The following is a 13,714-nucleotide window of genomic DNA, read 5'->3' as shown; positions in this document are numbered from 1 at the left end:
GTTTGACTTGAAGGTATTTCGTTAGTGTGCCCAATTATAAATTAAAAAGGTCAATTGATAAAATTAACTTACCGATGCAATCTTTGAGTCAGGGAACATTTCTTTTGCTAATTCTGACAAGTGATCAGCAATAGTTGGAAGCAAATTGTGTTCGACAACAAATTGGCAGAATACAATCTCCGCTTCCGTCACAGCATAGCTTTTCATTCTGCAGACTGCATCTTATGAACAGTGTTGTTAATCTTATTTTAAAAAAGTAATTAATTACAGTTACAAATTACTTCTCCCAAAAAGTAATTGAGTTGGTAACTCAGTTACCTGAATGTAAGAGTAATTAGTTACTTGGCAAAGTAACCAGTGTTCCCTTTCATGTTTTTTTTTTCCATTCAAAAAAAAATAAATAAATAAATAAATAACATAGTAACCTTTGCTATGTTTGGAAGTCATTTAATGTTGTGAATGTTGTTAAAATTGCTCCCGTTTATGCATTACTTCCCTTTTGTCTACTTTCGACATGTGAAAGTTTTAAAACTGTTTCATCATTTAAATAAAGATTCAAGTCAAGATTTTGCCGATTTAGGAGTATTTTAGATAAAGTTACTTAGGTTCGCTATGAAGGTTCACTACAACAACAGAGCCTTTCTGAGAAGTCTACTGCTTTAAGATGGCGGCTGTTTACTAACGCCGCCAAGTCTGTCATTTTGCATCTAGTTCTATATGCAGGTGATATCTAGCATAGCATCAAGTGGGTGTAGATTGTAGGCTGTCGGCTAAAGTCAGGAAATATTGGAGCCACCTAGCCTCGCATCGCGTTTGAAACAGCGTCACAACACTCTTCCCTCCTTCCCACTCGCGCTCTTCTCTCTCCGTGTCTCTGGCTTTCCTGGCGTCATTCAACCAACATAGTAACGCATAGTAACGCTCATTGTCTCATTGCCGAAACTGACAAAATCCGGAGAAAAAAAACGTAATGCACGAAAAATGTACAGATTTTGAACGTACGGTGTACACATTTAAAAAGCAGTGCTCACTTGTACAAATTACGCCAAAACAGTACAACTTGACAGGTATGCGTAGATGCGGGCTACAACAGTAGCCTGACTAATGAAATATTTCAAATAGATCTTTGTTATGAGTCTTCTTGGGGGGAAAATGTGGGGGGAAAAAATCTCATTTGTCATGATATGACGCAATTTCACCGTGGCACGACATGGTGAGGCTGTCTGACGCCGATGCAGCTCACCACCACAGCCCAAGGGGAAACCCTGATGTGTATTTTTGCATAGGAATATCAGGAAATACTCTATAAAGTCAAAGAATTACTCGATTTAAAATATTTGTAAATACAGGTAGTCCCCGGGTTACAAAGGACACAACTTATGCGATTTCGACTTTACAACGCCTGCGTCTCGTCGTTTTTTTTTTTTGTTTTGTTTTAAATGTTGACTTTTGTCTTGTGATGCCTGCTTGTACACATGTACAGACATACACACAGAGTAGCCAAGTGGCAGAGGTGACAGCCTCCGCGTACATTTGTTGCTTGTGAAGCATCCAGCGGCGACGGCTGTATATAAGCCCTTTTGTGCTGTTAATCGTGCGTTTTCAATTGTGGTCGAATACTTGGGGCGAGTTTATGTGATTGTTTTTGATGATGTGCGGACGCTAACTGATACATGCTCATCGTTTGTTATTAATGTATCAGTAGCTACTTGCAAATGCAAATTTGAATTGCTGTTATTGAAGATGATTTAATTTCATTTTATTTTAGTTTCATTCTGCAAGTGTTGATGTCATAAGTAGAAGAATAAAGTCGGCAAACCACACGGACGTCTGACGTCGTCATTTCGGAGCTTTGCCCTCTGTCTAGCTAGGACTTAGCTACAACGTCTTGGCGAGGACAGTACATTGACGTATAACATGTTTTAGTGATTTTTTTTTTTTTTAGAGGGTGTTTTGAGGTATTAAAAAGGGTTAATTCCGATTAACGCGGAAATCCGGGTTACGTCGCCAGTGAAGGAAAGGAACTTGTTCGTAAATCGAGGACTATCTATACTACAGTATAAGGACAACAATTAGCATTTTTTATCAAAAGTGCACCAATCAATCAATCACCGAGATTATTTCATCAATTTTGGAGAATAGGTGACTTAGTGTGATAAATATAGCCGATCTTTTCTGTCGATCACGCCGACCGTCAGTTAGCCACATAAGCCTTCTAGCATTTGGTCACGGACATTAGTGCTCACTTATATGAGCATAAAAGTGCAAGTGTTAAATATTTACATAATTCCACGGCCCAACATAATGTTTACAATCATAACGTCTGCCATTCTTTATGTTAATGTAGGAAGGAGTGAAATCTATGTATATTCACTGTCCATTTTGCCACTGTGTGGTAATTGTTTTGCGGCCACTAAATGGCCTCATTATTCGGTCTTTCGTTTTTGAGTGAATTTTGTGAGATAATACAAGTTTAGTTAAAGCTCACATTTGGCTCACATTTAAACAATTTAGAAGACATTAAAACACCTTGCGATTCTCTTTCTTAAAGCAAAATAGTATTCCATTTTATTTTTTGATAAAGGAAGATATACTTTCAGAGTTTGGAAAGAAATGTTTTTCACTTGGATGTATTCTTTTTTTTTTTTTTTTTTAATCGTAATTCATAGTCGTAATGTTACAAAAACAGTTTTCTCTTTGCGAGAACTCAATATAATAATTATACTCATTCTTAATGTAAGACTTGTTTTTAATCGATTCTATGAAATGTTTTGTTCATAAGAGGGCCTTAAAACAAATCATTCCTGTGCGGGTGTTTGTTGTAGTTGAAGAAAGGTTAGAAGGTCGGGAAGGTCGGGCACTTGGTGGGTTTCAGGTGGGGAGAAAAGGGGCAAAAAAGGGGCAGAGCCACACCTAAAACCGCAATGCTTTAAGAGCTTACAATAAATAATCAGATAATAACCAACACAAGGCAATTGTGCGAGTGCTGAAAGATGACATTTCCAAGCCAACGTCATATTACTCAGGTCAGAGTTTTTCCCCAAAAGAAAATTAATGTTGCAATAAAAAGCACTTAGAATTTAACAATGTAGTCAAACCATTGTTAAAAAAAGGACAAAACATCCCAAGAATTGAATGGGAATAAAGTTGCAACTTGATAGAAAAAAAAAAGTCATGCTACCAATAAAAAGTCATCATTACAAGAAATAGGCACTAGAGTAAGAAAAAATGCAACTTTTCTTTTTTCGTTTTTGAAGTTAGTAAAACAAATGTCCCGATAAAGTCAAAAGGGATGCACATAAATCAAGAAAAACCTTCTTGTCTCAGCATTCAGCGTTCGCACAATCAAAATAACACAAGAAGTGCAACAACATTGTGAAGCAACACCCCTTAGTGGCATTCTCATTTTTTCAAGTGAAGGAGAATCTTTTCTTTACCAAACCACCAAGGATGAAAAAGACCATGAAGAGTCGGCCCAGTGTGGTTTTGGCGTAAACGTCTCCATAGCCCACTGTGGACATGGTAACCATCAGCAGATACACACATTCCCAGTAGGAAAGCGCCTGAGAATTCTGGAAGTTTTCCCAAGGATCCCCAGAATTTTCCACCTAGAACCACAGCGTCACACTCATGTCAAGTTCAGATTGCAGAAAAGTATATAAAAGGGCTGCAGCTATCGATTATTTTAGTAGTCAATTAATCAGTTAACTAGCTAGTTTGAATAATTGAGTAATCGGATAAGGAACATAAGAAATAAAACACCTCAACTGAGCCTCAAACGGTATAAAAAATACCTTAAATTAATGATGATCTAAGTACAACAAAAGAACAATTGGCTAACCTACATAGCAAAAGTCAGTTAGCTTAATCGCTATATACAGTATTTTTTTTTTTACACTGCCCTTAACAAATGGCTCAAACACATACCACAAAAAACTGCTAAATACACCCATAAACTAAATTACAAATGCATTAAAAAACCATTAGCTCAAATAAAAACTTAGCTTATGTTGGTCTTAACAGGGAGCAGCTGGATTCAGCCATGTGAATCGCCACAAGCAATCGTTTAATTTTGGCTGGTCTAAGCATGACGTTTTGAGATACAGGCACAACGCGCGAGTTCACGTGTCGGGCTGCAGTTATTGATTATTTTAGTAGTCGATTAATCGATGAAATAGTTTGAATAATCGAGTAATCGGATAAGGAACAAAAAAACAATTAAAATACCTGAGCTGATCCTCAAACGGTATAAAAATAAATGAGGGTCTAAGTACAACAAAATAACAATTGGCTAACTTGCATACGAAAGTCCGCTAGCTTAAATGCTATAAAATGCTAACTTTTTTTTTCTTTAGAATGCTTTTAACAAATAGATCAAACACATATTCCCACAAACACGGCTAACATACCTATAAACTAAATTACGAATGTATTAAAGAAAAAACATTAGCTCAAACAAAAACTTATGTTGGTCTCAACAGGGAGCAGGATTTATGTCATATTCACTTCTGCCACTAGAGGGCAGTCTATCCACCCAAATTAATAAAACTAAATGCAAACACTTTCAAACAAACCATTACAATGCCACTTTAACGAATACTCGAAGCAGCAAAATTTAATTTGTATCTTTTTTCTAATCGAATTACTCGAGTTAATCGAGTAATCGTTGTAGCACTACTATATAATATGTACGACTAGTCAGTTACCAAATGAATGAATCCTGCTGCTGTTAGCCATGTGCTGATAAAGATCGAACACAAATTGACCAGCTTGATGGAGTTGCTATTGGATGAAAAGAAAAAGGAAAGTATTAGATTGGATTGTTTGTTGCACTGTACAAATGGAATACTTAGATTGTTTGTATGAGCATTAAAAAGGAGCATGTTTATCCAAAGCAGACTTACCTTGTCTTGAGTATGTTCAAAAACTGCAAAATTTCCGAAAACTGGATCAACCGTAAAGCCCTTAAGAACCTCAAGCCTGAAAAAGAAACCCAATAAAATGATTCGTATTTGAACACAGCCACATAAAGAAAAATACCTAGCATGAAATCGCACATCATCTTCAGCAGATTCATTTTGACACCCAACAAGCACTTGACAAACAATTTTCCATCCAAAAGATGACTGTTCATGCACTTTTTGTTCCTCTGCTCAACTTGAAAATGGACGATCGAGCTAGACTGCTGACGCAAAACTGTCAGGTGGACATTTATACAGTCACACTCCAGTGGACCAATCAGTAGCCATGATTGGAAAATCCCAAATACACAGGCGTAACACATCAGATAATCCCAAAACAAGATTCCAAAAGCATTTTTTTTTGGGTTCTATGTAGCATTTTTTTTTTGTTAAATAAGGCTGGTCATCCTCACCCCAGTAGGAAACGGCCCGGCAGCATGAAACCAAGCCATAGCTGTTCTCTTGCTCGTCTTTGTCGTGGCCGTTGCGAACCCGGTACCCATTCTGGAAAAGTTCACCGGTGGATTTCTTTCGGCGCCCGGCAACACACACGGTTTGGACGCCGCCGTCGGGCCCTTTGTACGCCAACATCTTGGTAGGAATCATGGTTGGAAGCGGACCAGAAACTTTTGTCCTCCGCGTTAGCCTGCTCGTGCGCTTCTGGCGAGCTTTAAGCTGTCAGGATATTAGCGGCGGCGTATAAGCTTCTTTGGGATTCATCCCGAGAAACGGGAAACAAGCGTGTCCGTCCGCCTGACCTCCAGGTCGTCCCTCGGAGCCCGGAACAAATGTTCCCTTAAGCTTCGCAAAAGAACAGCTTGTTGTCTTTGAGCGGGAAAATGCCTGTCATGTGACATTGTGCGTGTGGAAAACAGCGGGAAAAAACTGGGTTTTTTTGTTTGGTTTTTGCATCCTCGCTCGCTTAATCCCGGAAATAACAACAGATGCTGGACAGTAGAACAGCTATTGTTGAGAGAGTTATTAAAATAAATAAATATTTACAGCTGCAATCTTCAAAAAGAAGTTTGCATTCAGTTCATTCGATTACATGGCTACATTATATTTCATGGATTTTAATGTTGTTTTTTTGTTTGTTTTTTTAACTATGGCTGTCAAAATTATCGCGTTAACGGGCGGTAATTAATTTTTTTAAATTAATCACGTTAAAATATTTGACGCATTTAACGCACATGCCCCGCTCAAACTGATTAAAATGACAGCAAAGTGTCATTTCCACTTGTTGTGTTTTTTGGTGTTTTGTCGCCCTCTGCTGGCGCTTGGGTGCGACTGATTTTATGGGTTTTAGCACCATAATTATTATTGACATCAACAATGGCGAGCTACGAGTTTATTTTTTGATTGAAATTTTTACATACTTTATTAAAACGAAAACATTAAGAGGGGTTTTAATATAAAATTTCTATAACTTGTACTAACATTTATCTTTTAAGAACTACAAGTCGTTCTATCCATGGATCGCTTTAACTGAATGTTAATGTTAATGCCATCTTGTTGATTCATTGTTATAATAAACAAATACAGTACTTATGTACAGTATGTTGAATGTGTATATCCGTCTTTTTGTCTTTCCATTCCAACAATAATTTACAAAAAAATATGGCATATTTTATAGATGGTTTGAATTGCGATTAATTATGATTAATTTTTAAGCTGTGATTAACTCGATTAAAAATTGTAATCGTTTGACAGCCCTATTTTTAACACATCATATTTACAAATGCAATTCTTCATATCATTAGCGGCGCGCCAATACTTCGATTATTAGATTCAACGAGATTCAACACGTGACAATTCGATTACGATTTATCAAGGTTCCAAAATGATTATTTTCACTAACAACTTAATGACAAGAACACAACCTCTGCTCGCAGAACTAAAGTGAAAGACACGCCTGCAGCCCGAACACCTATAGGAACGCACAAGGTGAGGATGGAAGTTACTGAGCGACAGGTTTACTCCTCAAGATTAAAAACTAGCGTTTGGAAGCTTTTCGGTGTTTATCAACATGACAATGGAAAGGGCATTGACAAAAGTTACTCCATATGTAGAACATGTAAAACCAGGATTAAATATAGCGGTGACGCCACAAACATACCTGTGATCATCGTTAATACCGAGATAATCGTTCAATCATCGAATCGTAGCACCCTGAACCGGAAGTGAATCGAATCGTAGGGTGACTTAGATCAGTGGTCCCAAACCTTTTTTGCTCAACGGACCGGCAATGTGTGGCAGAAAATTGCAGTAAATATAAAATAACATTACGGGGCTAAAAACAAACATTAAGTGCAGGGAAAATGTAACTCCCCGTACGCTGAATCAACCTTTTTTTAACAATGGCTTCTCCTAAATATCCCAAATATCCTTCGTCGCAGGAATAGCGAGTTCTTCTCCAATCGTGAAAGCTTTCTTGGCTTTAACAATACGGCTCGCCAAGAGAGATGATGCTCACAGTGCATTCGCTTTTGTAGCCTCGTTTGCTAGCTTTTAGCCACATATTATGCAGAATGGACTTGGGTATCGGCTCCTCTGCTGGCTCAGCAGGTGTGTCCAAAGACGTCTGTTTTTCAGTCATCTTCTCAAACGTGTGGGCTTATTATTTCCGGGAACAAATCTGATGTGCCTACATCATTACCGAGGACAAGCGCACAAAAAAACAGATGCTTGATTACCGGAAGTACCCTGTCTGCCATTGCTGAGGTGTGCCGCTTGCAGCACACAGCCAACAGCAGCTCAAGTTACCTTTTTACATTGACTGCCGCTTTAACACCCCAGTAATTGCGGCAAACCAGTAGAGGGCGACATACGCAAATCTCTACTCAGAATTAGTCAATAGGCCAGATTGCAGTCGTTAACAAATTATTTCTCTGCGGCACGGTAGCAAATGCGCCACAGACAGGTAAAGGTCCCCGGACCCGTGGTTGGGGATCATTTCCTTAGATGGCACACCCCTACTCATCATACACATTTCTGGATTACGACTGTTAAATTTATGGGTAACTGATTTGAATGTCTTGTTTTTTGTAACCTGCATTATTTCTATTTTTATGAAACATTTGTTGTCACAAAGGCAATCAAAATCTTCTGTTTTCTCAAAGTTATACAATTCAGGCATAGTTATGCATTTATTTATTTTAATATATTTTACACATTTTCCTCTGTTATTTATTTATCTGGTATTAATGAAAGTAAATAGGAAAAGCAAAAAAAATCCTATTATGTCATTATTGTATTATTTTAATATGTCCGGTGTATGTCATCTTTTAAATAAAATACTAGTATATGTTTTTATATTAAATCAATTAACTGCAATTGATGTTTTTTACTTTTTCAGATTCAATTATATATTTTTAGCTAACAATTTTTATATGGATGACTATTTCAGTGATTTTAATGATCAGCTTTAATTATATATACTGTATATACACAGAAACTACAGTATGGTACAATAATTTTTAAAAATACATATATATGTATAAATACACCAAAAAAAACTATCACAGCTAAAACTGGAGAAAAATATGTTTAAGATACAGTTAAATGCTATGCTTAAAGCTGTACCTAACGAAGTGGCAGTTATCCATAATTTGGCAATGAGCCATCAGGTCCACTAGGTGGCGGCAAACTTGAACGAGATTTAACAAACAGCCCCACCTGAGCTTCTAATACCACCATTCACCGCCCAGTTGACATTACGCAACACATTCATCACTTTTTGCCTGTGTGTACAATTGTGTGTACAACTGTGTGTGTGGTTGTCCTTGTTCCTCAGCAGAGAAGAAATAAATAAATTTAAAAATAAATAAATAAAAAAACATTGAAAGCCACGCCAAATGATCCCCCATAATCCTTAATTTCCTGCTACCACCAAAGCCTATCACTACACTATGGGACACAATGTTTGGGAGAACCTTTAACTCGTTGGCTGCCATTGACAGTGATAGTTGTCCAATCCATTTGCACCAGTTCAAAACAATTGGACGTCTATTGCCGTCAATGGCACTGGAACATTCTCTTACCGAGCCAGCTTCGGTTCAGGTAGACCGACACGAAAACGGGCGGCACGGTGAAGAAGTCCACGACCGAGTTGACCTCCAGCCAGAACCAAAGCTTGTCGTTGGCGGCGATGAACTGCAAGCGACAACATTTCATTTTTATGACGCATAAGGGATTACTTTAATGCGCTCGTCATTCATCGGGACGTGTTTAATAAACACAACACCTTGGATTTATACAACGCCCTTTCAAAGGACCTTAGAGTCTTAACTTGTGGGATTTAAAATGTATGGTCATCAGTGCTTTTTAATTTTATTTATTATTATTTTTAATGAAATGAAAGCCAAAATGATCCCTCACAAATGAGGGAAGACTGAATGATAAAATTGTATTTAGTACTGTTTTTTCATGGAAGAATTTTCCCAATTCTGTCATGTAATTAACGGACTATAAGCCTCTACTTTTTTCCCCCCATTTTGAATCCTGCGGCTTATAGTCCGGTGCGGCTTATTTGATTTATTTAGGTTAATAGGTAACACTTTATTTGACAACGGCCTCATCAGACTGTCAAATTTTTGACATGACACTGTCATGGGCATTAATGAATGCTTATGACAGATGTCATTAAGTGTCATCCGGCAAATTTTGTCATAAACTCCATTTATGTCCAGTTCGGATATTTTACATCCATTCAAAAGTGAGATAATTTGCCAGATAACGCTAAATGACATCTGTCATAATCATTCATTAATGCCCATGACAGTGTCATGTAGGCCTGAACGATATTGGAAAAAACTATTGTTGCGATTTTTGGGGGGTTTGCGATATATTGCGATATTATATTGCGATATTAAAAAAATATACATATATACAGTATATATTTTTTTAAAGAAATTTTCACTAGATGACTTGAATAGCTGTTTGGAAATACTTTGGATGACTCACCATCACCACAGTGTACAGTTATCCCTCGTTTTTCGTGGTTAATGGGGACCAGAACCCGCCGCGATAAGTGAAAAACCGCGAAGTAGCACACCCCCCGACAATTTTTTGTGTGTGTGTGTGTGTATTTTTTGTGCCCAATGTATTTATTCAGATTTAGCATTGAAAAGAGATACATATAAGACATGTTTTTTTCTCACTTTTTCCCCCAAAGTGATTTAAAAAATGTATATAAATAAACGTTTTTTAAGCACTTCAAATGTCACAATTATGATCAGTTTTAAACATAACTGTCCAACCAAATAATTTTTGAACAGTTGTAGAAAAATGCTTGGCTTTATTAAATACTTCTGTTTATCTACCTTAGCTGTGACCCTTGGAGTGACATGTAGAAATTTCAAACTCCTCATGATCACTTCTGGCATTAATTTTATATGTGTCCAACGTCTCCACATACACCCACACACACACACATTCATTCATTCCAGCGCGGCTTCCTTGCAGAAACTGTTTAACAAGTTAAACGATGATTGACACATCACGCCGCTTTGAAGTCCGCTTCTTTGGCAAGATCAGAGACAATGAGCATCGTTAACTTTAATAAGCAAGTGCTGCAGTGACTGTGAGGAACAAAGGGCTGGGAGAGGTCGGGTGTGAGGCCGTGCAGAGCAGAAAGCAAGGCGTATGTGGATTAAAAAAAATAAAAACTATCGCACGTGCTTGCGATGGGACTATCGCGCACGCGCACATCGCAATGGTGATGTTTAAACGATATATCGTTCAGGCTTATGTCATAATTTGTCAAATAAAGTGTTAAATGTTAATATCTTTTGTTGTAAATATTGCATAATACAGTGAAGACAGCTGTGGCTTATAGTCCAGTGCGAGTTATCTATGAACAAATGCCATTTTCAGGTCAAATTTGGTGTGTGGCGACATATAGTCAGGTGCGCCTTATAGTCCCAAAATTACAGTATATATACCAACTTTTATAAACAATATTTTGTTTATAACACAATAGTATTGCAATACAGTGATCCCTCGCAACTTTGCGCTTCAAACTTCGCGCCCACAGTCCATCGCAAATTTTTTCAATTAAAAAATAAATACAGATGAGCTGTCCCGAGCAGATTGTGCGCTCCCTCCCTCCCTGCTCTTTGTTCGTCAGAGAGTGAACTGAAGTTGCTTATTAAAGTGAACGATGAATGACAGACGATTAAGCTTTGATGTTGCCAGAAACTCGACCTTCAAAGCACCTCATGCGTCAATCATCGTTAAACAGTTGTAGTGGCAACTCATTGTGGGTAGTGTAAGAGCAGCTGGAACGGATTTGAGTGGACACTCAATGAAGCGTTTGATAAAGAAAAGCATTTTTTTGTACTTTTTTTTAAATGGATTGGGCGTCTACTTTTTTTCCTTGTTTAAAATTAATTGTGTGGGACAGTAACATGTTAAAACTTATCATAATTATTACATTTAAAGTGCTTAAAATCCATTTATTAAAATACATATACATAAAAGTTTTTTTAATTATGCTTTGGGGAAAAATGTAAAAAAAAAAAAATTTAAAAAATAAATAAAAAATAAAAAAAACATGTCTTATATGTATCTCTTTCCAATGATAAATTTGAATAAATAGATTGAACAAAAAATATTTTTGGGGGGGCTGAGGGATCACTTTACTGTATTTTTAAATATTTCTGATGCATTGTTTTATGTTGACAGCAGATTTATGGCTCCATAACTCATTTATTTCAGATTTACTTACAAAATATAGTTTAATTCAAAATTTTAAAATTATTATTTCATTTAAAATTTCATGACATACTGTAAGTCAATATCTCTATGAGAAACAAAAGCAAACCCTATTATTAATTTTTTTTAATTAAAACACATTTTAGTTAAATAAAATCCAAAATAAGTATTTTTTTCAAATAAATTTTCTGAATAAATTTTTTAAAATATATAATAGTAAAAAAAATTGTTGTTGATGCCAGAACAACCGTTTCATTTTATTTTATTTTAAGGCAAAAATGCTTTAAATATTTACATTACTTCAAATTCTGTCATAAATGTACATTTTTATGAATTGCAATATCACACACCATTAGTTTTTGTTAAATAGACATTATAAAATTGTCTTCGGGGAGGTACGGCTAGAGGAGATTAACAGCAATTCCATTCATTCCAATGGGAAAACATGATCAAAGATGCAAGTGCTTTGAGTTACAAACTTGGAACAAATCTTATCTAAAGGCAAATTAGGACATTTTGGATTCAACTCACTCGTAGGCCAAAGTACAAAAGGAAGAAGATGTTGAAAGCCATGTCGATCTGCAGCGTGATGTCCTCGTAGAAGTTCTGACACGACTCGATGGGGCTACGGGACACACAAAGCATAGCAAAGTCCAAATCCAGCACCGTCATAAAAGCTACAATCCCGATTCACGATCACCAAAATTAGTCGTCTTTTTCCCAGAAAAGACGTCAAAAAAGAAGTGCTACTTAATCATTAAGTGCAGTCCAATGGTAACATAACGCATGCACTCGCAAGCATGACATTGGAATTAAGTGCATATTTAACCCTTAAAACGCTGCCCCACGCCGTGTTTTATTTGGGGTGGTGGCGTTGAAAGCAGCAGTTTAAGGCTTAAGGGCATGCAGAAGTCACGTCTGCTCGCAGAAGGATGTCAGGCGGTCGTAAGAAATGTGGTCGGGAAGCCTCACCCTCTATAAACGCTTGTATCTGGCACAAATAAAGAGAAATCATTAACCAGGCACAAGTTAGTAGGATGCTACATTTATTTCATCACTCCATGCTGATCACACTGGACACCACGCCCTAAATTAAGGCTGAGACAGTGTGTAAAAGTTGGAAAAAAATATCTGCCGCACCTCATTATTAAAGTAGCTTTTCAGTTTTCATGTTTTTGCAAGAATTAGTATGTTTTAAGTTTTAACCTTTTGGGGTGGGGAGGTAAAGTTATACTTTTACTGCAACAAAGGGTTAAGGCACTCAAAGAGCTTTGACACTATATCGTCATTCAACAAAGCACCAGGACAAAGCGGGGTTTAGTACCTTGCTCAAGGATACGTAGACGAGGTCACCAGGGCAGAAAATCGAACCCACAACCTCTGAGCCACGCTACCCAACCCCAAGTCTTAAGTCAAATGTTCATTTTTTTTCTCTAAAAAGAAGCTGGTTTATTTAATTTTTTTTTTTTTTTTTTTAATTTGGTTGTTAATTTTTTTTTTCCAATTACAATACATTTTTTCCACAAGAGTGGTCATGAGTTTTTGATAAAAATCTTTTTTCTTTAAAACATGTACAATGACAATGACTGGTACTCTTTTTTTGTATGTTTCTGACATAGTGCCGATCTGCAGTCATGTTAGATTCCACTTGTACTTAATTTAGTCGCACAACCCCAAGCAAAAAGCATGGAATCACCAGTCTCGGACGTGCACTCAGACATTTTATCATGTAGAACAAACTCAGATAAAAAGCTTGAAAAAATAATGAATTAGTTCAAAAGTGCAACTCTTTAGCATTCAGAAACACTAAAAGAAATGACTAAAAAACATTGTGGTGGTCAGTAAATGTTACTTTTATAGAGCAAGTGCAGGGAAATGAATATAGAATTACTCAATTCTGAGGAAAATTATATGTAATCATGAGGAACAAACAAAGAAATAACAATCAAACCACATCTCAAGTACTTAGTTGCACCACCTCTGGCTTTTATGACAGCTTGCAATCTCTGAGGCATCACCTTGATGAGTGACAAACAGTA

At 36.8% G+C, this 13,714-nt stretch overlaps 1 protein-coding gene across 6 annotated transcripts in view; it reads right to left on the bottom strand.

The window, feature by feature from the left end:
• LOC130909883 (calcium-activated potassium channel subunit alpha-1-like) overlaps positions 1-13,714 on the bottom strand; it is a 108,666-nt gene that overhangs the window by 52,148 nt on the left and 42,804 nt on the right. For all 6 annotated transcript variants that reach the window (XM_057826807.1, XM_057826812.1, XM_057826810.1 and 3 more), the window contains exons 4-8: positions 12,207-12,300; positions 9,002-9,113; positions 4,905-4,980; positions 4,707-4,782; positions 3,438-3,608 (exon numbers count right to left, since the gene is read on the bottom strand). In XM_057826807.1, the coding sequence (XP_057682790.1) occupies positions 3,438-3,608; positions 4,707-4,782; positions 4,905-4,980; positions 9,002-9,113; positions 12,207-12,300 (529 nt within the window). The remainder of the gene's footprint in view (positions 1-3,437; positions 3,609-4,706; positions 4,783-4,904; positions 4,981-9,001; positions 9,114-12,206; positions 12,301-13,714) is intronic.

The sequence above is a fragment of the Corythoichthys intestinalis genome, chromosome 21, assembly GCF_030265065.1.
Source record: "Corythoichthys intestinalis isolate RoL2023-P3 chromosome 21, ASM3026506v1, whole genome shotgun sequence".
In the NCBI taxonomy this organism is placed as follows: domain Eukaryota; kingdom Metazoa; phylum Chordata; class Actinopteri; order Syngnathiformes; family Syngnathidae; genus Corythoichthys; species Corythoichthys intestinalis.
Note: the sequence above shows the minus strand (reverse complement) of the source record. Positions and strands in the feature narration are given on the sequence as shown.